The sequence below is a fragment of the Necator americanus genome, chromosome X (assembly GCF_031761385.1).
Source record: "Necator americanus strain Aroian chromosome X, whole genome shotgun sequence".
Taxonomy (NCBI): Eukaryota; Metazoa; Nematoda; class Chromadorea; order Rhabditida; family Ancylostomatidae; genus Necator; species Necator americanus.
Window position 1 is genome coordinate 14,995,223 of NC_087376.1, and position 27,903 is coordinate 15,023,125.

Here is a 27,903-nt window from a genome sequence, read left to right on the forward strand (position 1 = left end):
AAAGCCCTCACATCATGTCACCTCTAAGAGAGCTCCCTCTATCGCTCTTCCACTGTCGAAAAATTTTTAGCGCAACACCGTAGACTCAAGAAGGTATGGTTGAGTACCAGTAAATCAACGCATTCACCACCCTCGACTGCAACCCGGCTTAAAACAGAGTTACCTGTGTGTCCTCTCTTGTACCATCTAATAGAAACTCACAAGCTGAGCTCTGACAGTGAGCTTGCCTCTGAAGATCCTTCAACGTTCATGGTAAGATATATCATAAGCTACGTAGGAGGGCCCAAGACAGGATCGATTGGTTCTTAAACATAGTGTTGGTGCAGCTGCTGAAATTCGTACCAGCCCCCTTACGAACACCCATATGTTTTTGGACCACTCACTTTAAGAACATGCATTTTGATAACTCATATGTAATGGGGTCTTTCAATGTTACTGCATTGTACACAAACGTCTCCAACGACTTGGCTATGCAGGCAGTTTTTGAGCTCTTAACTGAACACCAGAGCTCAACCAACCTCTATGGCTTTTCCCTTGAGCACTTGATGGTTGTTTTCAGGCGATGTCTCAAATGCACTGTCTCTAGATGGTCGGGCAACTGTTTTGCGCAAATCAGGGGTCTTGCCATGGGACAACGGTTGGCGTCAACGCTCGCCATCGCTTTCATGATTAAAATTGAGGCGCCAGTTTAGAAATCACGATCTTTGCTTTATTGCCGATATATAAACGAGTGTTTCCTTGTCCGCTCGTCTCAAACAGAGACAAGTGTTTCAAAGTACAAAATGAGCAGTCGGAGTATATAAAGTTCATTCGGGATAAGTCTAAAGTAGGATCGTTACCCTTCCTCAACGTCCAAATGCATATTTCAAACAGAACGCACAGGAAAAAGTGGTAACGCAATCCCAGTAATAAGAATATCCTAGTTCACTTTCTTTCTGCCCATCCCGCGCAAGTTAAAGGCGTCACCCCACGAATCTGGGTTGGTGCGGGTTTCAGGTGGATTGTGCCGATACGGGGTCATAGATTAGGGGGAGGAGGGCGATTTCGTCCATTTCTTCCTAATTGCCGCAAAAACCGGCCCTGAAGATGCGGCTTCGAGCGTTCCAAGGCGCTATTTTCTACAAAGAGTTCGATTGGAGCGCGCCAGCTTTGTGCACGCACCGCATTTTCCGGGTCAGTTTTTACGGCAATTAGGAGGAAATGGACGGAATTACCCTCCTCTTCATAATCTACGACCCGGTGGAGGCGTAACCCAACTGAAACCAGCACCACCCCAGATTCGTGGGGTGATGCCTTTAAAAGGTCGCTAGTACGAAATATGTTTCGCACGGCCACCTCCGTTTGCAGTGGAAGAGAGGAAAGACGAGAATCTATTGAGCTTGCCGGGAAAATTGCGGTCAGTAACAGCCACATACCTATGCGGTCTATCTATGCGGTAGAAAGGGAACACTAACCTGAAACAAATCTGGAATGGAGAGAGTATCCTTTTGTGTACCGTTTATTTCCGATGAGGTTAGCGCTGCAATCCGGCGGTTTCTGAGGAAAGCTAATCTTGAAGAATCTGCTGCCATCTTGGAGCTCCCCTTAGTAACCTTAGGCAAAGGCTCACTCGCAATCGCCTATATGATCTTATTTGCACTATACCGGAGTGCAAAATATGTCCGGATAACAACAAGGGTGATTGCATGAGTCCATGTATTGTTTATATGATTTCCTGTGTGCAGTGTGGTGTCGAATACATACGAGAAACAGCCAGACCACTATGTATTCGAATCAAAGAACACCTGGACGGCAAAAGGAAATCATGCGTCTCTACTGCATGAGGTGATCATAGGGTGCGGCGTCATAACGGAGAAGATTTTGAAGTTAAGATCACGGTTTTGGCGCGCGAACCTAGTATTGCGGCGCGCAAGGCTCTGGAGGTTTTTCGGATCCACTCTAAGGGCCCAAAGATGAATTGCAAAGAGGAATGCCTCTGCATTACGCGGGAACTCGCGCCTTATTTGAGGTTGATATTTGATTGTGCTAGTCACCTTACAACAGGTATCTAGCAGTGGCAGGATAGTCATCTGTTCCTAAAGGTAAGATGTTCTCTTCTACTAGTAGCTATGAGGCCCAACAGCAAACGTAGGACTTTCTTTGTTGAGCGGATAAGCCGTTTGATCGCATTAATCACGTTCAATTTCACCCTTTCAGGTTCCGAAGAAGGCGACATTGCCGAAACGTTAGCCACGAATAAAGGATGCCTTGCGTCCGGATCAATTAAAAAAATCAATTAACCAAAAATATTTTTATGATGCTGTGCCCCCAACATCGTTTAACATTGTCCCACGCTTTGCACCCCCATCGAAAGTAGCCACGGAAAATCGTTCCCGACTCTTTGCTCTTATCCTAGGGAGACCAGCAGACCGCATTGTTCAACGTATTCTGAGAAGTTTGTCGGGTTCAAGCTGGAAAAGGCCACCTGGTCGTAGACGGAAGTTCAAAACTGAGGTGGTGAAAGAGGACATGAGGACGCTCGGCGTGGAAAGGCAGTTCAGGCGAGGCGTAAGGTTTCGCAGGATATGGATTAACGAAAAATGGATTGTCAGACTGATTCTGTGCGACCTTCATCTGAAGATCGAGTAAGTTGGGCAGAGCTGTGCTCAAGGACGGTACAACTCGGCGAAGATGCGGGCATTCGCGTCAGGCGGTAACATCAGCCCACCGATTAAGTCATGTAAGTCATGGATAATTGGTACCACATTTGTCTGAAAGGGTAAAAACACTGACTTGAACTTCGACTGCCTGGTCCCATATAGAACTTTGACATGGCAGCGCCATCAGTCAGGTAAAACCTTTTACTGACGATAATGTCGTTAATTTCATTATGGCACCTTCTATGGGGTGACTCCCACGTCCAGCGCAGACAGGAGGGCTACTGGAACTGCGGGTTCCATTAGGTGGTTTTTGTCGTCATGATAAACTCAGAAAGCCTTGCACCGTGCTCGTTCCATTGTATGCCATGAGTCTAAGTGTGAAGTTCTTCAGAGGTTCTTCTGAGTAAATTTTAGCGTTGAAATCGCCAACTATGACCTTAAAGAAAGTATGATCTTCTCTGTAGAACTTCCCCAGCTCCATATAGAAAACTTCGACGTCTTCTCTTCGTAGCTTGATGTTAGAGGGTAAACGACGAAGATAGTTAAACCTGGCATTAAATCACATCATGTCATCCGCAAGCGTTCGATTGGGGTCATAAGTTGTTCGAAAGAGTCCGTTCTTTGCCATACTCGTGTTGACGAGGATGCCAAACCAACTCCACCAACTCCTCTACATGTTCCTAAGAACAGTTCTACAGTGTCATATTTGGCGTTCAGTTGGTGTTGTTCGTCTCGTCTCGGTCAGTCCGATGACGTACTTAAACCTCCTGACCTGCATCATCAGATCTACAATTACCACATCCGTTGGAGCCGTACGGGCGTTACAAATATTGTCATCCTAGTCCTTTTCCGTTTAGGTAGCCTTGATCACTTCTGTAACCCCTGTCTTCCAGGCACTCCCGTACCAGGTTTTTTTCCGGAATCAGAAGACTCTTATTGTTGTGACATGCATAAAATTTTAAAACCATTGCAGATTGGAAGCCTCTAGTCCCACTGATTTCTGGGAGAACGTTTTGTCCTCCCAGAGTGGACGAATAAAGCTTTTTTGTTGGAGGGAAGTCTAAACGGCCTCCCTTGCTCCTCCCAGTAACTTGATTGCAGGCTTTTGGCCGGAGCGACGGGCGGGATACAAGAATGTCATGAGTCAGTTCTGGCTCACCAGAAGCACTGAGTCCGTCCCCTGAGTGCACCTGTGTCTTTTGGTCCGCGATTAGCCCCCTATCCGCCAGCTGGGTATGCGCCACATAGCCTCGCGAGTAACCGGCTCTGATCCCTCTAGTGAGGGAGATTCGAGGAGACGACACTTGTAACTCGAGAATTATTCTTAAGAACATGCGACAGTAGAGGAGTTGGCTGAGTTGGTGTTCTCGTCAACTCGTATATAGCAAAGAACGTCGACTCTTTCGAACAACCTATGACCCTAGTCGAACGTTTGCGAATGACATGATGTGATTCAATGCCAGGTTTGACTATCTTCGTCGTTTACCCTCTAACATCAAGCTACGAAGAGAAGACGTCGAAGTTTTCTATATGGAGCTGGGGAAGTTCTACAGAGAAGATCATACCTTCTTTAAGGTCATAGTTGGCGATTTTAACGCTAAAAGTTACTCAGATTTGTCGGTTCAGCAAATTGTTAAAATGCTCCCTCCAGCTGGGCAAGGTTGCCTCCCCCACAGCGACTCCGTTGGCTGTGTTCAGGACAGGCAGATACCTCTTCATCTTGCCGCTATACTGCCTTAGCACAGTATAGGCTTTTCTCGGGTTTTTGTCCTCCCACACCTTCTCAAACTCTTTCGCTCTTGACGTCCATTCGTTCTCATGATCACGTTTCAGTTGACGACGCAACCTCCTTCTCAGACGCTTCTCCCGGTTGAAGTCAACAGTGATGCGGGCAACACACAAAGAATTGAACGTGGATATCGTCCGCAGATACTTCTTCCTCGGTGCTAAAACCGGGAACGTTTTCTTTGCAGCGTCCTGAATGCATTCAGTGAGAGAGTCAGCGTCGTCCACTCTCTTCCTGGTCTGGTAATCCAACATTGATCAACACTCGCTGGGAGAACTTATTTCTGCATTCCTTCTTTTTCGGACCTGCCAAGTCGAGCTTCGGCTGATGCTGAGCTCCCCGATACCTTTTCTGGAACCGTACCATAAAGCTGAGAAGAACTGGGCAATGGTCGGAATAGAATGCGACATCCCAGACAGTTCTACATCTTCGGATATCTGACAAAAGTGCTTTTCGTCAGAACGTAGTCGAGCTGAAGCTTGAGAGTCGCCATCTTCCGCTTACGCTGCTCTTCAGGCGTTAATGGCAGCATACCACCATACCTTTTAAAGGCGCATACCACCCAGAATCTGGGTGGTATGCGCCTTTAAAAGGGTTGAACCCTGCCACGTGAGCTGATGGCGTCGATGATTCCTCTTAAACGTGAAGGCGATGATGAGGACTGTCTGTTCGCACAAGTCGACCAGACGGTCACCGTTGTCCGACGTGCGCTCCGCTAGATAATGCCATTTTCCTAGCACATCGGATTTTTGTTCGAGTCTTATCTTCGCATTTGCATCGATTCCTACAATGACAACCTGCTTGCTGGGTATTTTAGACACCAACGATTTCATCGTAGAAAGCGTTCTTACTGTTGTCCTCAGTGGTTTCCGTAGGTGCGTGGACACTTACGGATCCAGAGTTTACGTCCTTTGCGATCTCGCAGTCGTAAGAAGGTGCATCTAGACTGCGTTGAGCCTAATTCCTCCACCAGGTTGTTTTAATCGTTCCTCACAGCCATCGCGCAGCCACCTACTTTCTTTTCATCAGCATCACCGCAGTATATGGTGTAATTTTCGATGCTGATGACAGACGGAGATTTAATACGTGTTTCCTGCAGTGCAGCAAACGATACAGAGAGATATTACAAAAGCCTAGACAGTTCCGCAGTTTAGCGTGACGAAAGGAATGGTTGTTGCCAAAGATTCCATGCTTCCTACAGGCAGTTGACCATTCGGGTTGTGGGCTTTGGCGATGAGCCGGAGAACAGCACCTTTTTGAAATGTATGGGAATCTTTTGCCATATAACAGTGCAGGTTATATAGTTCCCAATGCGTACACTCGAACGCCTGAATGCATTTAGTTAAAGCAGGGCCATCACGAGCAGGTAGCAATCAGACTTTTATACGCGGAGGTAACGAAGAACCTACCTCTGAGCTCGGAAACCTTTGCAGAGAGGAGGTAAAGAAAGACCTTAAATAAAAAAGAGCAGAACTCTTAGGTGAGGCTGCAGAGGCGGGAAACAGCATTCGCTACGCCTGCCGGAACTTCGCCAATCGTAAAACAAAAATGACTGCTTTTCGAACCCTAGATGGAACAACTACAACATTGAGAAAGGAGATGGAGAAGGTTATTTACGACTTCTACTTAAGATCTCTTCGACAGCCACGTCCACTTGCCTTCTCACCATCTGAGAGAACACGAACATGTCATTCCAGAGGTTCTACCGACCGAAGTCCGACATGCTATCATGTCGATAAGAAATGGCACCCGGTCCCGACAGGATAAGATCTTCACTCGTTATCTGTCGGAATGCAAGTTTCCCGAGTAATAGAAAACCAGCAAGACAGTGCTGTGTATAAGAAGAGAGACCCACAAGACATCCAACTCCAGCAACTATCGCCCAATCTGCTTACTGTCTGTCATCTACAAGCTCTTCACAATAGTGATTCCTCCATGAGTTGAATAGGAATTTCACGACTAAAATTTCCCCATTCTACAATGATCTCATAATCGACCTGAAGAGAGGGGTTCGTCAAGGTGGCACAATTTCACCCAAAATATTCAATGTCACTCCCAAGAACGAGATGCGAGGATTGGAATGGGATGGCATGGAGCGAAAGTTGATGGCCGGCATTTACACCACCTTCGTTTCGCTGATGAGATCGATCTAACATCAAGCATTGATCATGCGGAATGAATCCAAGCCGAGTTCCATGAAACGTATTAAAAAAATCAGTCTTCAGCTGAACTTAGACAAGACGATGTTCATGAAGAACGGATGGGTTTCTGATGAACCAATCACGCTCAGCGGAACGAATATATCCGAATGCTCCAGCTATATGTACATAGGTCGGGAAATCAACATGATGAACTGCCTGTCCTTCGAGCTGGCCAGAAGGAAACGAGCGGCTTGGGAAGCAAGAGCTTTGAGGACGTTGTGAAAATGATTCAAAGTTCACTCCTACGTCACCGATCGAAGATCACAGACGCTGCCGCGTATCCCAGCAAAGTAAAATTAGGTGGAAACGGATGCGTTTCAACGACAATCTTTGGACCAGAGCCGTAAGCGACTAGAAACCGCGCGACATCAAACGCACCGTAGGAAGATCGCCGACACGATGATCAGACCTCTTTACGATATCCTTTAAAGAAAAATACGATGCTCTTTGCGTCCATCACGAGAACAGAACCCACTGGGCAACACTTGCGCGCGATCGAGACAAATAGAAGTATTGCTGGTGCCCGTTCGAACAAATCGATGAACAACGGGAGCACAGATGATACAGGTGATCGCCCAATCTGGTTAGTATCGGTCACCTCAAGCTCTTCACTAGAGTGATCCTTAACAGGATTGCAAAAATGTGAGATGAAGAATAACTATGCGAGCAGGCACGATTTCGAAAAGGCTTTAGCGCAAATGACCACATCCATACTGTTTCGATACTCATCGAGGTATCGCAAGAGTACAAGATGCTGCTTTTTCTCACCTTCATCAAAAGGCTTTCGACTCAGTTGAGACGGAAAGGGTCATGGAAGCCTTGGACAACCAAGGCGTCCTACTCTGTACATAAAGATACTTCGAGAGTTGTACAGTAACTTCACGACCGGAATTTCGCCATTCTACAAGAATACCATCATCGACGTGAAGACAGGGGTCCGACAGGGTGACACAAGTTCCACCTAAAATATCCACGGCCACTTCGACAACACATTGCGAAAAATGGAATGGGACGACAAAGGAGTTAAGCTTGATGGTCAGCAACTGCACCATCTACGTTTTGCTGATGCTGACACCTAGCACCAGCCAAGCGGAACGCAAACTGACCGAATTAAAAAAAAAAACATGTGCATGCATCCGTCTTCAGCTGAATCTGAAAAAACGTTCATGCGAAACAGATGGGTCTTGGATGCCCCATTTACGCTCAAAGAAACAAGCATATCCGAATGCACCAGTAACCACTAGTTTATCTGGGTCGAAAAATAAACATAAAGAACGACCTGACCCCGAGCTGACCACGATAAAACGAGCGGCTAGGGGAACTCTTAAGAGCATCGAGGATGTAGTGTAGTGGAGAAGAGAACGACAACCGCTGGACCAGAGCCATGAGCGACTGGGTTCCGCGCGATATCAAGCGACCACAGGAAGATCATCGACCCGATGGTCAGATTTCTTGACGAAGTCCTTCAAAGAAAATTTTTATGCTCTTCCTGTCCCACGCGAAAAAAGGAACCACTGGGCAGCTCTGATAGGGACAAATAGAATAATTACTGCGGTCGAAGAGCTCGAGGAACAACAGTAATCAAGGTATAGAGGGGTCAAAACGACATGGAGCACGGCGCATTTGCGCAAGCGGCTGCGCTCGAAGCAGCGCGCTGGAGCGTAGCGGCTAGAATCGAGAAGGATCCTTACTAGCAGCACCATTAGCTGCTGTTCACGATGGTCTTACCTCGATTCCGACCGTTGTGTCCACCGCGTCGCTTCGAACACATTCACTGCTTCATGTCGTTTTCACCCGGCTAATCAAGGTAATCAACCCACAAGTAATAAATTATTTCAGTGGCAACAAAAAAAAAACGGATTTACTAACATTTAACTTTATCTTTAGATGGTTATGTAATCTCCGTTGTTATCCAGTACCTTTTGCCATCCTGCTGGTAGAGTTTCAATATCCTGTACATGAAAGTTCGTTTCCTTTAAAGAAAAATATGATTCTAAGTAAGCTCGCACTTCATCGATGTTTTTGAAATTTCTATTCCTTAGGGAATGTTCCATCAATCGGAATGAATGAAAATGAAATAAAGTTATGTTTGGAGAACATGGAGGATGAGGTAAAACCTCCCAGGTTTACCTGCCTTATTTTTTCAACGTTCTATCTTGCTTCGTGTGGCCTGGCATTATCGTGCTGCAGTGAATGCGGAACCTGCATATCTTGCCTGTAAACCTTCCCAATTCCTTGAAGATTTCTTTGGACTGTTGACCAAACAGACTGAATTGTTTGCTATTTCCTGAATACTCTGTTTGGGATCATCTTCCACCAGTGATTTTAAAGCATCATTATAAAACTCAACAGGGCGTCCATTTCGATCGCTATGGGACAAGTCGAAATCACCACTGGAAAATATTCTAAACCAGCTTTGGGACTTATTGCCTTTCAATACGTTTCCATATACATCACAAATTTTCTTTGTTGCCGCATTAACATCTGTTCGAATCTGCAGTTGGTTGATTGTCCGCCACTTTACAACAGTTTGAATTTAATTGTCACAAAAGTCAGGGCTACGAGTTGAAATAATGCCACATAAAACACATAAAGGCCTTTACGCCTTTATGCCACATAAAGGCCTTTATGCATTCACGCTCTGAACAGACTGAACCAAATATTCCACCCCGGGGCCGCGCATACGAGTCTGACTGCTATGTGCACATGGTGACCCTGCTTATACTAAACGTAATCAAGCATTTGAGTATTGGGAACGTACGAGCTATACAACGGGCATGGTTATATGGCACAAGATTCCCGTACATTGCAAAAAGGTGCTGTTGTCCAGTGCATCGTAAAAGCCCATAACCTGGAAGGTCGAATGCCAGAAGGGAGCATGGAATCTTCGCCAACAACCATTCGTTTCGTCAAGCTGAATTGTCGTATATTGTCGAGCAAACTCCAACAAACCGCCATCTTCTGGGATATCTCTGTGTGTCGTTTGCTGCACTGCAGGAAACACACATCGCAAGCCGTCCCGTCATCAGCGTCGGAGATTACACCATCTATTGTGGCGATGCTGATGAAAAGAAGGTAGGAGGTTGCGCGATATCTGTGAGGAACGACTACAAAAACTTGGTGGAGGAATCTGGCTCAACTTCGTCACGTTGTACTTTTGTACGACTGCAGGAGGAGGACGAAAAAGGACATAAACAGTAGTTCGTGAGATTCCATGCACCTACGCAAACTGTTGAAGACAACAATGAAGGCGCTTTCTATGATGGAGTCAACGCGATTATGTCTACGATACCCAGCCAAGAGGTGTTCATTATCGGAATCAAAAGCGAATATAGGACTTGAACAACAATTCGATGTGCTAGGGAAACGGTATAATTCAGCGGCGCGCACTTCGGATGACGGTATCGCGGAACTTCCGTGAGACAGAACGTAACATTTAAAGGACGCGGGCGACGTCCTTTAATTTTCCTTTTCCGTCCAGGAACCATTAGGTTTCGCAGTAGTCAATAGATGAGCCTGTTCATCAATTTTCCTCTAATACTCACTTACGCCGTTATTCACTTGCGTTTTGTCGTTACGCGTACCATATCGTACCTTGTTATTACCGATCTCTCGTTTTTGCTATTTTTACGTATGTTTTTCTTTACGTATGTTTCTTCTTCATGTATACCATGATTTAGTGCAGGTTATTTGGTTTAATTACCCAAATTTGAGGTGAAGTCATAAAGAGTTGGTTCAGTATTGGTCAGACGCGACAGAGGAAGCCCGGGAATCCCACCGTACTATATTCTCTCGATTGATTCCCTTTTATAGTGCATCGGTCCAGTACTATCCCGACGGCCGTACCCCCAGGTACAGACTTGAATCAAATTACGGCTCAAAACTTTTTATAACTTCGTAGATGGTCTTGAGCACGTTGCACTTGTTGTGTCGCAGATTGTTGATTTCCCCGAACTGACAGCGTTTTACTTATTCATTTCTACGTAAACGCCGATTTTTGCATTCTACTCATTCATCTACTTCGATAGTCTGACGGATCATCAGTTACGCAGACGCACTAACTCGCGAGTAACTTGACACCTGTCAGATATAAATGTTCATATTTAATGGTAGACGTAGGGGAAAAGATGTCAGGCCATGTTACACTACGCTCACACAAAGGGCCTTTGACTCGATACTGCAATATCTTGACGCGGCTTCTTGACAAGCAATCTTCAACGCAGCCAGGTGAGGTTTGCATGAACCAAACAACAGCACAAACACTCCGCAGAACCTCCTTTGAACTGTCGACAACGATGCGGCTCGTTACAGATGCCTTGAATAACTTCACGACCGCACTAGATGATCTTCAAGAACCACTTACGGAAGAAAACGATAAGCAAGTGACGCAGTATTTAGACAAAGCTCACGTGGTGTTAGTGCGAGCGCAAGAACGAATAATCCACATAGAGGGACAACTATTAAGATCCGGTTAGGAGGAAACAACAATAGTACAAACGGCAGCTGCAGCGCAAATTCCGAAACTCCCAGTGATACCTATACCGACGTTCACAGGGAAAATATGGGAATTTTCGAATTTCTGGACACTGTTCGACGCTAATGTACACCAGCAACCTTTGACGAGACTTCAGAAATTCAACTATCTCGTCAACGCCCTGAGAGGAGAAGCCAGGGAACTAATACGCCGTTATCCCATCATTGATTCAAATTACGATCAGGCAGTTGACCTCTTACACTCCAAATACGGCAATGAGTCAGCTCTCATCGGGAATCTACAATTGCGTTTGGAAACGGCAAAAGCCGAATCAGGGAGAATCAAAGCACAGAGACGCCTTCTGGAAACGATCACTCCGATCGTTACGCAACTGCAAGAACAAAGGGTCAACCTCGACGGATCCTACTTCTCGCAGAAAACTCTTGCCAAGTTCTCGACCACTCTGCAGCGTCAAGCATTACAAGAGTACGTCTCGCAGAATACGCAAGAAAGCGATTGGAAGATGAGTCGCACGCTGTCAATCCTTGACAATCTTATTTCCACCGAAGAAAAAATCAATGAAATGGTGAATAGAAATGATCGAGTGGGTACAACATCCACTTATCAATCGGAGAAATCTATGAGGATTCCTTCTCAAAACGTGGAACGGTCAAGAGGTATCCGTATGATGTGCCGCCGCGTATCCAGGAGGCTAATGAGCGTCGTTAATTGCACCGCGCGTCTCCTGATACCGTCATAATCGCTACAGTAGCCTGATTGCTCCTCTTGTGCTACGTTTTCAAGACGCCCGGCCCACGCCACCCTCCCCTCCCATTTCGCCGCGTCTACCGCTCCTACGACGATTTTTTTTTTCGCGTACAGTTCTTATGATGCGCTTTTAAAATCGTACGGAAAGGAAAGCACCTGGTATTAGATGTTGTTCGAAGGTCTACATAAAGTGTGCTTGTAAGTTAATATAAAAGAAGGAAAGATTGAAATAGGTTTGTAAAAGTGATAGAGAACGCAAGAAATGTTTCAAAAAATGTCCCACTGATCGGTGTTATGCTGTCTTCTTTACTTTTTTCACTTTCTAAGGATTTCTTTTTGCTTATTTAGCTGGGTAAAACTGGCATCCAACGATTAACGAGGCGCGAATAATGCCTCGCAGACATACACTGTCCTTAAAGGTATATCTCGAAGATACAAAGGTCTCTCTTCGCCACTAATACACTTAACCTGTCATATTGATTTTATGCAGGGAATAGATGGAAATGAAAAAACGATAAAACGCTGTTGAAAGAAGTTTGAAGAACCATACAAAGTTCTATTATATAAAACTGTATAAAACGTACAAGCAAGTATTGAAATATTTGAACGTACAAGCAAGTATTGAAATATTTGACATGCGCTCTACATAAACATTATATCTAAGTAAAATTTTGAAAAGACAAAATGTAGAAAGGAGTTCAAAGAATGTATGTAAAGTAACAAGCGCATAAAGTTGCTGTTATTACAGCTGCTGCAGTTGAAAGTTGAACACGAATTCGTTGAATGGCATCGTGACAAACGCATACTTATGCACTGCTAGTTCGCATAGAAGACTTAGGGCATGAAATGTGTTAAATTATGAGATGCGTGAAAACATATGCGTGTTATTCTTTTCCCTGGAGCATCTTTCTGAGATAATTTTTACTTATGTAAAGTTACATTGGACAGAAGGATCTATTTCTTCTTTTTTATTCCCAATAATATGCGCTTAGTTTACTATATCCGTATATCAGAATTCGCTGCGGCAATTCGTTTTTCACTCCTCTTCCCTTCAAAATTCACAATATCCACCGCTCCGTCGCGGCGCAAACGTCGCGCGCGGCGTTGATTGGAGAGCAATAGGGAGGCGGGGTGTAGGTGATCTCAAGCGGTCGTGGAGGATATCTAGCTGATGGAGCGGCAGCCGTAATTACGCGGAGGAGCGCGGTGCTGAAGGGAGGACAGGAGCGGTCAGCCGGTTTTCACGGGTACCTCTTGTCCCGCACCCTTCTCAAAACATGTCAGTATCAGCATCGCAGCAACGTTGTATGTTTTGCAACTCCAACGCACGTAAATCAGTCGATTACAATCGAATGTCAAGCTCATCAGATCGACGGATATTCCTGCTTAACAACAACAGATGCTTGAATTGTGGGAGAGAAGGACACTTCCTCGCAGAATGTACAAGCAAAGGATGTAGAAATTGTAATGGACAGAAACACCATCATACCATCTGTCCAAGATATGTGAAGGGGCATACCGCGATAGAGGCGGAAGAACCCATGACTCAGAAACCACCTCGAGACGAGGCAGTACCGACACTCACCTCTAAACTGAACAGACAGAAACCCGAAAAGAAGACAACTCGAGCCAATGCCATGCAGATGCATAACACGGACTCAACATCTCCGAAACATACCCCACCACAACAGTACTTCACAACGCAAAGCGTGATAGTGACAGTCATCACGTCCTGCTACTAACCGGTGTAGCGAAGGTTCGGGATGAACCGCACAAGCTATGGAAGGAGATGGAGATCCTCTTCGACACCGGAGCCGACCAGTCATTCATCAGCCAACGTCTTGCGGACGAATTGGGACTGGAGTGTACAAAACAGAAAGGATTTTTAATGTACACCTTCGGCACAGACAAACCCACACCAGCACACTGTGAGACAACCCAGCTAGAGCTTTGGGACAATGACGGGAGAAGGCACGCAGTGCAACTCTGCACAACTCCGGTACTTACAGGGAAAGGACACCCTGTTCACCTTGGCACAGAGGGCCGCGAGTTCGTAAGACAACATCACACTAGTAAAATCTGTGGGGTGGACCTAGGAATGTCTGTCGAAACCGACAGACATTCCTAGGTCCACCCCACAGATTTTACTAGGGTGTGACCAACTATGGAGTTTACTGGATGCACCGCTTCCGCGTTTCACAGTTCCATCAGGCTTACAACTCATTCCATCCAAACTCGGGTACCTCCTATCGGGAAAACAGCAATTACCTAAGAGTACGAAGACACACCAAGCCGTGAGGAACATAAATACGCTCACCATGAACACAGTCGCCAACGACTTTGAGGAGGAACTGAGGCGTTGAGACAAGTACTGGACAATGGACTCAGCCGGAATATGCGAGTTCACAGGTACAAAAAACGCAGAGAAAGAGGCGATGAACCAGAAGGTAACGGATTATTTCAACGAGACAATAGAACGTCGAGAAGACGGCTACTACGTACGGCTTCCGTACAAAGACAACCACCATCCGTTATCAAACAACAGAAATATAGCAGTGAAGAGACTTCACAGCGTAATCAACATGTTACGGAACGACACAGATCTCCTGAAGAATTATGATAACACTCATCGGGACCAGCAGAAGGGATAATTGAAGAAATTCCCAATGAGCAAAATTCTGTTCAAATTAAAAAGGGAAAAATTCTTCATTACATCTCACATCAACCAGTTTTAACCCCGAATAAGGAGACGACAAAACTCGGAATCGTCTTCGACGCATCGTCACACTATTAAGAATGTCCTTCCCTCAATGACATTCTACATCAAGTACCACTAATTCTAACTATAAAGTGAACTATAAACGTGACCATATCTGAACTATATGGTCTAGTGATCAGATTTTGAATACCAATTTACGTGACCATATCTGATATGGAAAAGGCACTTCTACAAGTACGCCTACATGACCACGACCGAGACGCCACACGGTTCTTGTGGTTGAAAGACCTAGATTCGCCGGTCACAGAAAACAATATAATCACATTCCGCTTTACCAGAGTAACGTTCGGGCTTAACGTGTCGTCATTTCTACTCGCAGGCACAGTACAGTACCACCTGCAGAACACAGTAGAAGACAAGAAAGTAGCCCAAAAAATTCGAGACAATTTATACGTCAACTTGATACTCGGCGCAGATGATCTAGAGGAATTGGGACAAAAAGCCTTGACGGCACGGCAAATTTTCACGGACATGAATACGAACTTACGCGAGTTCCTGGCCAACACGGACTCGCTACATGAATTCCTTCCACAACAAGCGATCGCCAAATCAACATTGCAGAAAGTACTCGGCATCGCGTGGGACGCGTCAAGAGACCGTCTCGGGATGAGAACTTCATTTCCGTATGTCGAAGTCGTTACCAAAAGACTAGTCGCACGGCAAATTGCGTCCATATACGACCCATTGGGATGGCTAGTTCCCTTACTTACGCCGACGAAACATTTTCAGCAACAGTTGTGGAAAGAAAAATTTGCGTGGGACACTCAGTTACCAGAGCCATTCTCGAAACAATGGAAAAGCATAGCCAGTAACGCAGATGGTTTCGAAGCGATATTCCCACGCAGGTTCTCGACAGACAGTGAACAGATCAAACTAGCGATCTTTGCCGACGCTAGCGATACAGCAATGGCCACATGTGCCTATCTCTTTGATAACACTTCGTTAGTGATGGCTCGATGTAAGCTACCTTCCATCCGGACACGGCCAACTATTCCGAAGCTAGAAATAAACACAATCACGATGGCAACACGCCTCGCACGGGCAGTGTATCGATCATTGGAACCTTTGCCAAAGACACCGAACCAAATCCTCCTTTTCTCGATTCGTCCTTAGTTGGCTAGCACTCTCGCCAACGACATCTAATACAGGAGTGCTGTTACGCAACCGAATAAAGGAGATCCGAGAAATTGTGACCGCGCTCAACGACGAGGAAGCAGCGGTTCGTTTCGGCTACGTCAGTACTCACGACAACCCAGCAGGTGCCCGAACAAGAGGACTCACACGAGAGCAACTAAAGGACCACAAATTATGGTGGAAAGGTCCAAAATTCCTCGGCCAGTCCGAGACAAAATGGAATATAAAGTTTTATCCATACGATAAGCAGACGACAACAGATTTGACAGTAGATCAGGCAAGGTCAACACCACACTGAAAATTATAGACATTACGGAACCACTCGTAGACCTGAACCGCTTCAGCTCATTCTTGAAAGCGAAGAGGGTTACAGCCAGAACGTTAGTCTTCCTCAAGAAGCTGTTGCGGCCCTTATCGGATCAAACGCGGAAACGGATATACCAGAATATCCCAGAGCTCCAACGTATTACGTGGTTGACAGCTGAAGACATACTCATAGCCCGACTGTGGCTCACACGCTACCACCAGGAGCTGTACCTGTCGAGAGACTACAAGAAATCCATGGACAACTCGTTACGCCTCTTCAAGGACGAAGATGGCATATGGCGCTCGTGAGGACGGCTGCAGCACTCAGCATTGGACACACACGCAAAATCGCCAATCTTCATTGCGCCTAACACAAGACTAGCCTTCCTAATCATTCAGGACGCCCACGGAAGATATCACCATGGGATCGAACATACCATTGCTACAGTCCGGCAAACATACTGGATACCAAAGATACGCCAACAGACTAGGAAGCTAGTGCAGCAACGTGTGAAAAGCCGACGCTTCAATGCTCTCCCGTATCCGGAGAGCACAGACTTGCCAGGACGACGTGTGTTACGAAGCAGAGTTTTCCAACAAATCGGCCTGGATTGTTTCGACTTACCACACACATCAGATGCTACAGAAGACCAACGTTACTATGGATGTATATTTACCTGCACAGTCACGCGGTTGATACATCTGGAAATGCTAGAAAGCATGAGCATAGTGGAGTTCATCAATGCGTTACGCCGCTTCGTATCAAGGCGTGGATTACCCACGTCAATCACATGCGACAACGCACCCACGTTTCTATTGACGTCGTCCATTCTGAAAAGCAGAACAAAAGAACCACAATTGAACGACGAGGTAGAGCAGATCCTAGCGGAAAAAGAGATTCGATGGAAGTACATCACTCCATATGCTTCATGGCAGGGCGGCTTTCATGAACGAGTGATCAAATCCGTCAAACACGCCCTCTACAAGGCATTGAGAGTTTCGGCCCAAAGATCCGGAAGTAACTTATACACAGTACCGACCGAGATCGAGATCAATCCGCAACGCAAGAGGACCTAACGTCGATAAGACCAGTGGACTTCCTTCCACGTGACATTAGCATCACGTTCCCACTCGAAGGACTCGTCGAACCCAATGACGTCGACGCAGATTACTTGCCACCGGATGAACTGCGCTCACTCCAGACACGGCAAGATGTGAATACAGCGCTGAAGTCTTCCAGCGAAGCCACAGCGAAAATTTGGAAGATCTGGCAAGATCAATACCTCACAAGCGTACGAGAAAAGCATAAGACATGGCTAACAAATCACAGACACGGGCAGCAAAGCCCAAAGATCGGAGACGTAGTACTCGTGTGCTATCCGATCTTATCTAGAAACGAGTGGAGAATGGCTCGAATAACGGGCACTCAGGGAAGTTCAAATGGAGCCATACGAGAAGTGGAACTCATCACATCCACGCACCGGAAGATTCGACGCCTGGTGAATCTAATAACGCCGCTCGAAATCGGCGCTCATGACACGGACTCTTAGAATTTTCCTCACTCCTCGGACCCTGGACGCAGTCGGAGGGAACAAAACGAGGATGGGAATGAGCAAGACCACCAAACAATCGCGAAAGAAACTACGACGAGATATGACCTCCGTCCACGCCACCCAGTGAATTACAAAGAGCAAACGGTGGCGGCGATCTTCACAAGAAACGCTAATCCCCCTCCAGCAAGATGGTTTCTCTTTTACCTCATGTTTCTTGCTCTGATCATCGAATTACGGGCTGATGACGCCTCAGATTCAGATGACATGTATGTCAATCGGCGTTCTCATTCAGACCTCGATGAACCGGACATTTGAACTGTGCACGGACAGATCATGCGTACTATATGAGACACGAATAAACCCACTACAGGTGAAATTACCACCGCAAATCACGTTACACGACCACGCGGTAACACTAAAGTAGCGCGGAAATGGGAGGCTGATGGTGATGGAGATCACGTGCCCACAACCAGACTTCTGCCAGCAGATCGATTGTTCAGCGTACAACTGTCCAGTTCAACCCTGAAGGCCAATTGGAACAATAGTGATAGTAACCACACTTCTGCATGCAGTAATCGCCATCATTTATGCCCTACTGCGCGCGCTGACAGTGAGAAAGCCGGTGCGCCTTGTCCTACGATCGCCTCGAAGGTAATCGTAACAGTCGCGGCGAAAATTGTGCGATGCGGCTGCTTGGCCATCTACCGAAGATTCGGACGAAGAGCACTTCTCGCGCTGATCGTATTACAGCAGCTCTGGCCATACTGACGCAGCCATCTGCGATCGTGCAGACTTGTCAACAGGTGGACTAGCTTCGGCATCCGACAACGGCGTGCACCCAGGAACCCAAGAAGGGTGCTCAGTAACACTGTCTGATCTTCTCAAGCTGAATTACACGTTAGCTGACAACTACACACGACATTGACGAGGATTTTAACAAGCTGAACATAAAACTTCCTCTCAGAATACAAGCAATGCACGTAGAATTCGCACACTTAGACACAGGACCACAGACACCACCACATGTGCTTCGCACATGTTGCAGAAACTTGTAGTACCCAAAAATCCATGTTTCAGAACGATGGCTCACTCTAATGAAGAATCCTATCAAGCTGAGTCTCCCAGCACGTCGAACCATGACGAGATCCACGCGACATCGAGTCATCAGATTCGTATCGGGATGACCCTGAGTTCGAGAAAGACCTATGGAATTAATTGCAACGACTCCGAGCTACTCTTCACTTCCTGCCGGATGCCAACAAACTCCGCGACCAGATCATTTCGATTGTATTGCAATTAGATATCGTTTCATCATCCTTAGCTAACTTTGTTGAACAGGTGCAGTCTTTAACCCTTGGGAACACCCTTTCTAGATCCCAGCGTGTGGACAGAGGACGCTACCTTGGCCTGTGGGGCGACAAGATGAAGATATACGAAGAACTACGGTTCATCAAGACGCAACTAAGGACATTATTTACGATACCGCCGATACTAGTAGCTGTCGGATCCATGACGCAGGACTGGTGGGACGAGATAGTCCAAATACCGGCATACAACGCTAACGGACGCCTCATACAATTGGACGAAAACTTCCTAGAGACGCATCGCAGAGGAACTACAAATCCTCGATCGGAATCGCGACAGAAAGGCGGACTACCTTAACGAGGTCAGCATAGCCGATCAGCTCAAGCAAGAGTCGTTGGAAGAGCAGATGGTGTCGACCCTAAGGACAGTGATGCGGACTCTCAGGAGCGCCGATAATATGAAGAGAATCATCATTGATGGTGATCACCTCCTTCACGAGCATATTGACGCAGCGAAACAACAGCTGCTTTTAACACTCGAAACAACAATGCGGAACGGGGGCAGGGGGAGACCATGCCAAGCAATGGCATTACAGACACGGAATCTCAGACAGAGACTTTTGCCGAAGATGCGGAATGCCAAGCCTCCCCAATCGAACAATGCGATCAATCAACGCAGGTCGAGCCGAGAATGCAAATGAGCCGGGAGGTGCAAACGGATAAGAAACTTAGAACGATCGCAGACGCAACCCACCACGAGGCAACACCCTATACAGACAACCGACATCCAAATTCAGCAGGACGAACCAACGACAAGCAGAGACGGCAAGCGCCGCCTAGGCAAAAACCAACTTACCCACCTTGAAGCAAAAAAGAGAAAAGAACTAGAAAGGAAAGGGAGGTGAACGATGAGGACGTGGAGGTCCAAGAGACGATGGAGGAAGTCAGCGAGGACACCCTAGAGATGATGAATGAAGTCGGCGAGGACGAGGGTGAGGCAAAAGACAAGGACGAGCCAGACGAACCGGACGCGGTCACGGAGCAGATAGAACAGAAGGCACAGCAAACCCGAGCACAAGTGGATACGGACAGAGTAGAACCCGCGGGAGCAGAATATCGTGTACATCCAGAAGCGCCCGCCAGAGATCCAGCCAGAGAACGAGAACAGCGGCGTCAACAACTCAGAGCGAAATTAAAAAACGCCCAACAGGAACAGGAGGATCTACGCTTCATGCTACAAGAGCTGGAGAGACAGCCCACATGCCCGGAACGCCGGTACAGTCGCGCGGACGTACGACCCTCCGAATAAGGAATTGTACGCTGCGTTTTCTGCGACGCAATCCAACAACACTATAGCCACTCCTGCATAGCAATAATGGAAGCGGAAGCAATGAGACACTACCTCATCGAACACGGAAGATGTCTGAAATGCCTCAGAGAGAACTGCAGAGGAGGCATAAATTGGACAAGAAGAAACGCGTCATACTTCTATTGTCACGGATGTTCCCATCACGCAGCTGCATGTCCTGTCCTATGCCGGAGCAAACGAGAGATCTCCAGAACCAGAAAGTAAGATTGCACCAGAGCCTAGAGGACGCAGTGAATAAAATCAGTCGACGCCGACCAAGAATGGAGTGATTTGACGCAGAGCAGCAGGACTAGGACGCCGAGTGGGGGAATATCGCGGAACTTCTGACAGACAGACAGAACTTAACATTTAAAAGACCCGGACGACGTCCTTTAATTTTCCTTTTCCGTCCAGGAACCATTAAGATTCGTAGTAGTCAATAGATGGGCCTATTCATCAGTTTTCCTCTAATACTCACTTACGGCGTTATTCACTTGTGTTTTGTCGCTACGCGTATCTTATTGTGCCTTGTTATTACCGATCTCTCACTTTTGCTATTTTTACGTATGTTTTTCTTTACGTATGTTTCTTCTTTACGTATGTTCTTTCTTTATGTATACCATGATTTAGTTAGCGCTAGTTATTTGGTTTAATTACCCAAGTTTGAGGTGAAGTCATAAAGAGTTGGCTCAGTGTTGGTTAGACGCGACAGAAGAAGTCCGGGAATCCCGCTCTACTCTATTCTCTCCATTGAGTCCTTTTTAGACGGTTTCCGCCTTGTTGACTTGTGTGAAGGGACGCGCCTTCCACGTTTAAGAGGAATCATCGTCACCGTCAGCTTACGTGGCAGGAGTTAACCCTTTTGATGGCTGAAGAGCAGCGTAAGCGGAAGATGAGAACTCTTAAACTACAGCTCGACCACGTTCTGGCGAGGAACATCTCTTAGTCGGATATTCGGAAATCTAGAGCTGTTAGAAACGTCGCTTTTGACTTCGACCACCGTTCAGTTTCCCTCGGCTTCAGAATACGGTTCCACAGAAGAAACCGTGGAGTTCGGAAAGTCGGCCAACGACTATATGTTCATGTTGAAAAATGGACAAGGAAGAAGTTTTGCGATGCAGACTACTTCGCAATATGTATCCAGAACGCGGGGAAAAAAGTTCCAGGAAAAAAGTTCTAAGGCCGGCGGAAGAAGTTCGCTTTTTGTATCTGCGGAGTCAAGGTGCGTGTTCAGCGGCCGACATACGCGATCAGCGAGGAACCGACAGAGTAGGAGGTTCTGGTCTGTATCCAAAAGATGGAAAATGGAAAGTCTGGTGGAAACGATGGAATAGAGCAGAGACGCTGAACTTTCTTCCTCCATCTCGGATTCGTGAACAAGCAAAGATCACCCGTTCAATAGATCGACGAAAAGATACCTGACTCGTGGAGGCGGACTATCATAATTTCCCTTCAAAAGAAGTTATCCATCACTGACCCTAGGAACTATCTGGGAATCTCTTTGCTACGTGTTATGTACCAAGATTTTGGAGCAGATTATCCTGGTACGACTTATTAAACATCGCAAATACACAGCGCGCGACGAGCGAGCTGGTTTTCGTCCTCCCCGATCTACGATTGACCAGATGTTCATCGTTAGGAGTGATCGAAATGTGGCAACGGTATTCGAACCGCATGCAGTTAGCCTTTTTGGACTTCGAAGCCGTTTTCGACTGTCCTCGTCGGGCCGTCTTCTCAACGCGCCTCGCGCCGGTGGACTACCAAGAAAGTTTGTTCGCTTATTTGATAACATGAAACAGAGAACAGTTGCTGTAATTCGAAAACCAGCCGGATGTACAACATCGTTTGAAGTGGCAACTGGAGTATGACAAGTAGCAGTGGCAGAACCCTTCCCGTTCTATTTTGCCATCGACGACATTATACGAAGAACAGTAGATCAGTGTCTTACCGACATCATTCTAGCACCATGAGGACACTCCTTGACCGATCTCGAATACGCTTACGATATTGCGATATTCGCGGTAGGCAGCAAGAAACTTCAAGATGTTCTCGACCTTGTTTCAAAAACGTCTTCGGCATAAGGACGCCTACGCTCTGATAAGTGCAAGCAGATGTAGGTCTCCTCGAGAACTTCAACCGGAATAGGGGCAGACGAGCAGCTGATCGAGATCATAGATGGATTCTGCTACCTAGGTCGTATGCTGAAGAACAACAGCAGTTACGAGAAAAATTTTATTCAACAAAGATGCGCTAAGGCCGCTTCTGCATTCAGCTCCTTGACGAAGTATTTGTGGTCGACTCCTATTGCTCGCGAAGTTAAGCTGCGAATCTACTTATCCGCTATTAGCCTCATCATGATGAATAGATCGGAGACTTGGGCGGCAAAGCCCACAGTGATGGCAGAAATCGACTGTGTGGAAAGAAAGCTGCTTTGCTACTTTTGGCCTAGGAATGTCACAATGAAGATCTTTACGCGGAAGCAGGTGTGGTGTACCGGCGGATGGCACGAGGAAAGTATCAACATCTGACACTACCGTCAAAAGTGGGTACGGAAAATCGTTTTGGCTTCTTCGGTCACATTACAAGGTGTGCAGCAGACCGCTTTCTTAAACGTGCTCAGAGGATTCTCCCGGATTCAAGCTGGAAGAGGCCTCCTGGCCAAAACCGGGAGTTCTGAAATGAAGTGGTGAAAGAGGACATGAGGACGCACAGCGTGGAAAGGCACTTCAGGCGAGACGTAAGGTTTCGCAGGATATGGAATAACGACAAACAGACTGATTATGTACGACCTCTTTTTCAGGATCGAGTAGGTTGGGCAGAGCTATGCTCAGCGACGACACTACTCGGCGATGATGCGGGCTTTCGCGTCAGGCGGGAACATCAGTCCACCGATTGAGTCACGTAATTCATTGATACCCCCAATATAAAGCACCACATAGTGTGGTGTTTTATATTGGGGGTATCAATGACTGGTGCTTTGTCAACGAAATGCGTAAGGGTCTTTTCGCTCATATTCTCGTTCTCGTAAAAGCTCGTTTCCCTGCCTTCTAACATTTCACTAGTCAATAAGCCGATCACGAATCTAATCACAAATGCGGGAGGGTGTGGCACAGTCCGTTAGAGGTGCGCTGTAGCCACATTGTCGATGGTTTGAAACCGCCCCAGTGCCAACAAAGTCTTTCATCACTCTGCGGTCGACAAACTGGTAACAGACTTGTCTAGGAGAATAGAAACACTGACCTAAGCATCGGCTGCCCCACTCCAGAAATCATTGTATAGGCCAACACGCGTTCCAAACCTCAACGATTACGAATTGCAGTAAAATGCGTTGGCGCATCCCAAGTGGATTGATGCGCTAATGATTTGATCCTTTTTTAATCACGAATGTGTCAAACTTCAACTTCTCGAAAACCAGAAACTACGGCGTTCTCATTTCAACACAGAGGAAGGAAACATCTGAAGCACAGTTTTAGAGATGTTGATAAAGCCAATGGCTTGGTCATGAACTTTACCCTTGTCTTCTCATCAGACTGCAGTGATATCATTCTAAAAGCTGTTAGTATAGTTCCCGTTTAACAATGCTGCAGTAACGCTTCTCTATCCTTCTGTTAACTATAAATATCCTTAATGCTGTCGATAACTGAAGCGTATCATGGAATTCAAACAGACAAGAAAAGGGAAAGCGACGCGAGACTATCGAGTTCTGAGATACTTCTCCCGGGAAGCCTCGAATGCATATAGGTGATTGCTTCCAAAAATATACTCTCAGAAATTTCAAGACGTAAACAATTTATTTTGTTATCATTTTATGAACTAAAATTAGCTAGTAATGGTGTTTAAAATAAATAAATAGTATTGCAATAACTTTTCTGCTTTATAGAGCATGTGACTTAGGAATAGGATTGTACTTGTAACGAAAAGAAGCAGGAGTTGCTGTGTGTTCCTGCTCCTGACTAGAGTGGAGTGCCTTTTGTATTCGGGTTCGTAGAGACATGAGCGAGTTGGACAAAGCAAATGCTGATACTTAAGGCTCTAACAAAAGGCCTCCTAGTTTAGATTACGTTATGATGAAATACAGAGCGGAAACTCCTCTTATGTTCAAAAATAGTAGTAGCGAGAGTTGGGAAGATCAATATGTGACTGAAAAATCTATTTCCCTTATCTTCCTTCTTTCCATCTAGTTCGTTTATTTCATTTCCATTTTTTAAATAGTCGTGGTTAATCGTTTAAGAAAGAGGAAACTTGGCTAATCCTCTTGTTAAAGCTCTCCTGCCATTTGCACAGGATCCCGGACGATTTTGTCTCCCCATGGGTTAGGTTAAACAACTAAGCCTTGGTTGAAGCTGACCATTACAGGGCATTTCTACTTGGAGGACAGATATGGCTAGAGGACCTTTTTACCTTTTGTAAGAAGAGAACGACCTGATTTCTCGCAACCAACCGCTATTGGTACAGCTCTTTCTATTTTTAGCAAACCAAACAAAAACTCTACTTCGACTTTGACAGAGTTTTTCCTTCTTCATGTTCAATCAAACGCTCCATTGAACGTGTGATTATAGGATTCTGAGGATTGTTATATTCTACGCGAGTGAGAGCAAAGCTCTAATTCACATTAACAATCAAATATTTGGAACACTGCCTCTTTTGCGTGGGAAAGTAAAACCACAGGCACTTGATTTATTGGAAAAGGCCCGCTCGCGAACAAGTTCCAAGAAAACTTTCGATCCAGCAGCCAGTTTCTTCACGAAGTTCATTTTAAAGGCAGCACACCACGAAATTGCTGCGACGACGCTGGTACCTCTCCACGAAAAAAGAGTAGGAAGAGTGGTGTAGATCACGAGTATGGGCGCGATCACGGTCAAGAGTAGGAAGAGCGGTGTAGATCACGAGTATGGGCGCGATCACGGTCAATTGCCCGTAATTGTCTTCATAGATGCGATAGTCGGAGCTGGTGCTCTGACCCCCTTCACTTTTGAACGGTTGGGGAAGGGGCCTCCTTCACCTTTGAACTGTTGGCGAAATTAGCCCCTTGACTTTTGGGCGGTTTGCGAAAGGACCCCCTTCACTTGAGCTGCACCCCATGAACCCCCTTCACCTGAGGAGGGTCCGGCTTCTCCCTATCGCACCTATGATTGTCTTGAAAAACAACGTGGGAAACAGCCATCGATCGAATTCCTAATGTGGAGTTGTTTACGCGTCCTTCTCTGGTCAATCTTTCCATTGAAATCAATAATTATGACATTTTTTTTAAAGTGAAATCTCGTTTGAAAACTATCTGAAAGCCCGTAAAGAAAGCTCCACAGATATTCAATGATCCTGCAGAAATGAATCAAGTGAATTGTGGCGGCATGATCAGGTTTTTGCTATTGAAAAGCTACCACAAATTGTAACGCAGTCCAATATTTGGTAATGTTTAACCTTCAAAAGGATCCTTCTGCCTTTGGAATGGTTTTTTTGGATGGTGGACACCATTTCTGTATTTCACTCCCTCAAACTCCCCATTTCGATTTCTTTCCATTCAATTCATTATTACTGGGGTTGCTCACTGATAATGGGGGATTCAGCTTGTTTTGTTTTTTACATCATCGCACTTCGCCCAACCTGACCACTTGAACGAGATTTTGAGAAAGTATTTGCCTCTCCAGAAAAGAGGACCAAAGTACCAACAATTGCAAGCGTGCGGACTAGACTGTACTGATGTCATAACAACCTGACATATGTACTATGCAATTACAAGGGTTGTGCTTATAGACTGGATCTTGGCAGATCTCGGGCTGCAGAGCCAAGCGAGAGTCTCAATGTGTCACCTCGCGCGCCACAGCTTCCCGTAATTGCATCCACGGCCATTTTGACTTGACCGTATAACTTAAACAACCAGAAGCCTGGTGCGTTAAGCGACTGCGCTTGAAGCGACGAAGTAGTGAGAGCCTTGCGAGGACTACCGAACCCTTGCAAAACAACCCTTGCATTAATTGCGCCGTCACAAACGCAGCCACCGCCTGCAACAGGATCCAGGCCATTTTGATCCGACTATATCTAGGCTGAAAGCAGAGTTTGTATTTTCTCGCATGTGAGGTTACCCACGGAGTCACACTCAAACGTGCGACGCCGCAGTTCCGGCTCACGACTTTGGTGAATCGACTGCGAAAAGAAAAGAGTCGTCTATCGATTCTAACCGCTACGCTTCACTGCACCACTTCGAGCGCAGCCGCTTACGCAACTGCAGCTCAGGCTCAGAGCGAGGTTTTGACCCGACTATGTCAATTACCTCAGTCTATTTTCGTTCCTTTTCGTAATATGTGAAGCAGTCAACAACATCAAGGAATGCAAAATAGAAATGACATACCATAGATCTCAGGAATATTAGAGTTGAGAAGACCGCAAGCATGAGCTTTCTTGATGACATCCGAAGGAAATTCCATTGTTTTGTCGTATTCTGCGGCAACTGGAGTGATTTCCTCCGCTGCGAATTTACGTACAATGTTACGCAACTGTTGCTGCTCAGCAGTCAAATCTGACAATAAAGTAGTGAAAAACTGTACAGTAAACGTAAGAGATTCACTCCATACCAAAATGCATCCCACAATTTGATGATGAGCTCCTTCGCAGGGCACTCTGCACAGCAATCGCGCCATATTTCAATATTACTGAGTTCCTGCACAACATCCTGCAGAACACGGCAACTTCAAGTAATTATAAGAGCTAATGGGTCCTTTATACGGGATGCACAAGGGATATAAACAAAAGCAACAACAACATCAAACTTTGCGTAACCGTCAAGGTACAGAGTACGCCGAGAGAACAAGGATCAGCGCAACCCTAATGCAAGCAGATATCGACCAATTACGTTCGCTTCCATGACAATAGTGCAAGTTTTATGAAGATATAGACTGAATTTCAACAGCAAATGCATCTGCTGCAACTTTCGCAAGAGTAAAGCGAGCACAGATCAAGATCACATCACTTTACGATTGCGTGAGGCCCCGGAGAGAATAGCCTGTACATCCCCCTGGAACTACGATCAAAATTGGCACGCTGTTAAGCGTCTCTGGGATTGTAAAACTGCGATGTTGGCATGTTGTTTGACCTGCTTTCTCAACTTTCTGAGTAAGTTATGTGATTGGTGTGGCGTTAGTGCATTTTGTGCAGATGTTTGTTGTCTCAATGCACACAAACACGCACTGAACCGAAGTCATCTGGATATTGAGGTCAGGGTCACTATTTTTCCAGCGATTTCCCTAGTCCTTCAACGTTGATGCTAGAGGTAGCAATTACTGTCATTTATTCCATTTCATTCGCAGTTTCTAAAAACTTCGCATGAAACCAGTTGAGCACTGATTATCTGTTCTTCTTCACTGCACGCCGTCGTTGATTACATTTGAGATTGCTTATTCTAGTCTTACCGTCATCAACATCGACGAAACCCTTGGAAAGATAATGGTTAGAAGAGGGTATTTTCTTTCTTTCCAGTGTCTTCTTGTTGTTAATCTTGTTCCTGCTATTGCAATGCTTTGCATATTTGCAATGCAACTTTATTTGATATTTCTTACGAAATGCTGCTGCTGAATACTGCTAAGTGGTTTTAGCTTTGTTTTCTGATTCATGTAGTTT

At 46.0% G+C, this 27,903-nt stretch overlaps 14 protein-coding genes across 17 annotated transcripts; 11 read left to right on the plus strand and 3 right to left on the minus strand.

The window, feature by feature from the left end:
• Positions 1-4,247: 4,247 nt before the first annotated feature.
• Positions 4,248-4,679, minus strand: RB195_023209 (uncharacterized protein; the record flags this gene model as incomplete). The annotated part of the gene is made up of 1 exon (XM_064210563.1): positions 4,248-4,679. The coding sequence occupies one exon, from the start codon at positions 4,677-4,679 to the stop codon at positions 4,248-4,250; it is 432 nt and encodes a 143-aa protein (XP_064066444.1).
• A 291-nt stretch (positions 4,680-4,970) lies between these two features.
• RB195_023210 (uncharacterized protein) lies at positions 4,971-5,258 on the minus strand (the record flags this gene model as incomplete). The annotated part of the gene is made up of 1 exon (XM_064210564.1): positions 4,971-5,258. One exon carries the CDS (start codon positions 5,256-5,258, stop codon positions 4,971-4,973), a length of 288 nt encoding a protein of 95 aa, XP_064066445.1.
• A 2,752-nt stretch (positions 5,259-8,010) lies between these two features.
• Positions 8,011-11,860, plus strand: RB195_023211 (uncharacterized protein; the record flags this gene model as incomplete). The annotated part of the gene is made up of 3 exons (XM_064210565.1): positions 8,011-8,068; positions 9,541-9,701; positions 11,102-11,860. 3 exons carry the CDS (start codon positions 8,011-8,013, stop codon positions 11,858-11,860), a joined length of 978 nt encoding a protein of 325 aa, XP_064066446.1.
• RB195_023212 (uncharacterized protein) lies at positions 10,754-11,860 on the plus strand (the record flags this gene model as incomplete). Its single annotated transcript, XM_064210566.1, has 3 exons — positions 10,754-10,853; positions 10,938-11,096; positions 11,181-11,860. 3 exons carry the CDS (start codon positions 10,754-10,756, stop codon positions 11,858-11,860), a joined length of 939 nt encoding a protein of 312 aa, XP_064066447.1.
• A 1,285-nt stretch (positions 11,861-13,145) lies between these two features.
• RB195_023213 (uncharacterized protein) lies at positions 13,146-13,610 on the plus strand (the record flags this gene model as incomplete). 2 transcript variants are annotated; one of them, XM_064210568.1, is made up of 1 exon in its annotated part: positions 13,146-13,610. In XM_064210568.1, one exon carries the CDS (start codon positions 13,146-13,148, stop codon positions 13,608-13,610), a length of 465 nt encoding a protein of 154 aa, XP_064066448.1. The 2 variants fall into 2 exon arrangements, with proteins under 2 accessions (XP_064066448.1, XP_064066449.1); XM_064210567.1 differs by having other exon boundaries at positions 13,221-13,610.
• Positions 13,611-13,657: 47 nt separating this feature from the next.
• RB195_023214 (uncharacterized protein) lies at positions 13,658-13,996 on the plus strand (the record flags this gene model as incomplete). Its single annotated transcript, XM_064210569.1, has 1 exon — positions 13,658-13,996. The coding sequence occupies one exon, from the start codon at positions 13,658-13,660 to the stop codon at positions 13,994-13,996; it is 339 nt and encodes a 112-aa protein (XP_064066450.1).
• A 250-nt stretch (positions 13,997-14,246) lies between these two features.
• Positions 14,247-14,519, plus strand: RB195_023215 (uncharacterized protein; the record flags this gene model as incomplete). Its single annotated transcript, XM_064210570.1, has 1 exon — positions 14,247-14,519. The coding sequence occupies one exon, from the start codon at positions 14,247-14,249 to the stop codon at positions 14,517-14,519; it is 273 nt and encodes a 90-aa protein (XP_064066451.1).
• Positions 14,520-14,800: 281 nt separating this feature from the next.
• On the plus strand, positions 14,801-17,637 carry RB195_023216 (uncharacterized protein; the record flags this gene model as incomplete). 3 transcript variants are annotated; one of them, XM_064210573.1, is made up of 5 exons in its annotated part: positions 14,801-15,693; positions 15,761-16,063; positions 16,281-16,392; positions 16,487-16,995; positions 17,121-17,637. In XM_064210573.1, the coding sequence occupies 5 exons, from the start codon at positions 14,801-14,803 to the stop codon at positions 17,635-17,637; spliced, it is 2,334 nt and encodes a 777-aa protein (XP_064066452.1). The 3 variants fall into 3 exon arrangements, with proteins under 3 accessions (XP_064066452.1, XP_064066453.1, XP_064066454.1); XM_064210571.1 differs by lacking the exons at positions 15,761-16,063; positions 16,281-16,392; positions 16,487-16,995; positions 17,121-17,637 and having other exon boundaries at positions 14,801-15,760; XM_064210572.1 differs by lacking the exons at positions 14,801-15,693; positions 15,761-16,063; positions 16,281-16,392 and having other exon boundaries at positions 16,796-17,164.
• A 686-nt stretch (positions 17,638-18,323) lies between these two features.
• RB195_023217 (uncharacterized protein) lies at positions 18,324-19,809 on the plus strand (the record flags this gene model as incomplete). Its single annotated transcript, XM_064210574.1, has 4 exons — positions 18,324-18,443; positions 19,014-19,163; positions 19,238-19,424; positions 19,541-19,809. 4 exons carry the CDS (start codon positions 18,324-18,326, stop codon positions 19,807-19,809), a joined length of 726 nt encoding a protein of 241 aa, XP_064066455.1.
• RB195_023218 (uncharacterized protein) lies at positions 19,063-19,302 on the plus strand (the record flags this gene model as incomplete). The annotated part of the gene is made up of 1 exon (XM_064210575.1): positions 19,063-19,302. The coding sequence occupies one exon, from the start codon at positions 19,063-19,065 to the stop codon at positions 19,300-19,302; it is 240 nt and encodes a 79-aa protein (XP_064066456.1).
• On the plus strand, positions 19,519-19,809 carry RB195_023219 (uncharacterized protein; the record flags this gene model as incomplete). The annotated part of the gene is made up of 1 exon (XM_064210576.1): positions 19,519-19,809. The coding sequence occupies one exon, from the start codon at positions 19,519-19,521 to the stop codon at positions 19,807-19,809; it is 291 nt and encodes a 96-aa protein (XP_064066457.1).
• A 69-nt stretch (positions 19,810-19,878) lies between these two features.
• On the plus strand, positions 19,879-20,253 carry RB195_023220 (uncharacterized protein; the record flags this gene model as incomplete). Its single annotated transcript, XM_064210577.1, has 1 exon — positions 19,879-20,253. One exon carries the CDS (start codon positions 19,879-19,881, stop codon positions 20,251-20,253), a length of 375 nt encoding a protein of 124 aa, XP_064066458.1.
• A 2,237-nt stretch (positions 20,254-22,490) lies between these two features.
• RB195_023221 (uncharacterized protein) lies at positions 22,491-22,820 on the plus strand (the record flags this gene model as incomplete). The annotated part of the gene is made up of 1 exon (XM_064210578.1): positions 22,491-22,820. One exon carries the CDS (start codon positions 22,491-22,493, stop codon positions 22,818-22,820), a length of 330 nt encoding a protein of 109 aa, XP_064066459.1.
• Positions 22,821-26,037: 3,217 nt separating this feature from the next.
• On the minus strand, positions 26,038-26,958 carry RB195_023222 (uncharacterized protein; the record flags this gene model as incomplete). The annotated part of the gene is made up of 3 exons (XM_064210579.1): positions 26,038-26,291; positions 26,639-26,806; positions 26,862-26,958. 3 exons carry the CDS (start codon positions 26,956-26,958, stop codon positions 26,038-26,040), a joined length of 519 nt encoding a protein of 172 aa, XP_064066460.1.
• Between the last annotated feature and the right edge of the window lie 945 nt (positions 26,959-27,903).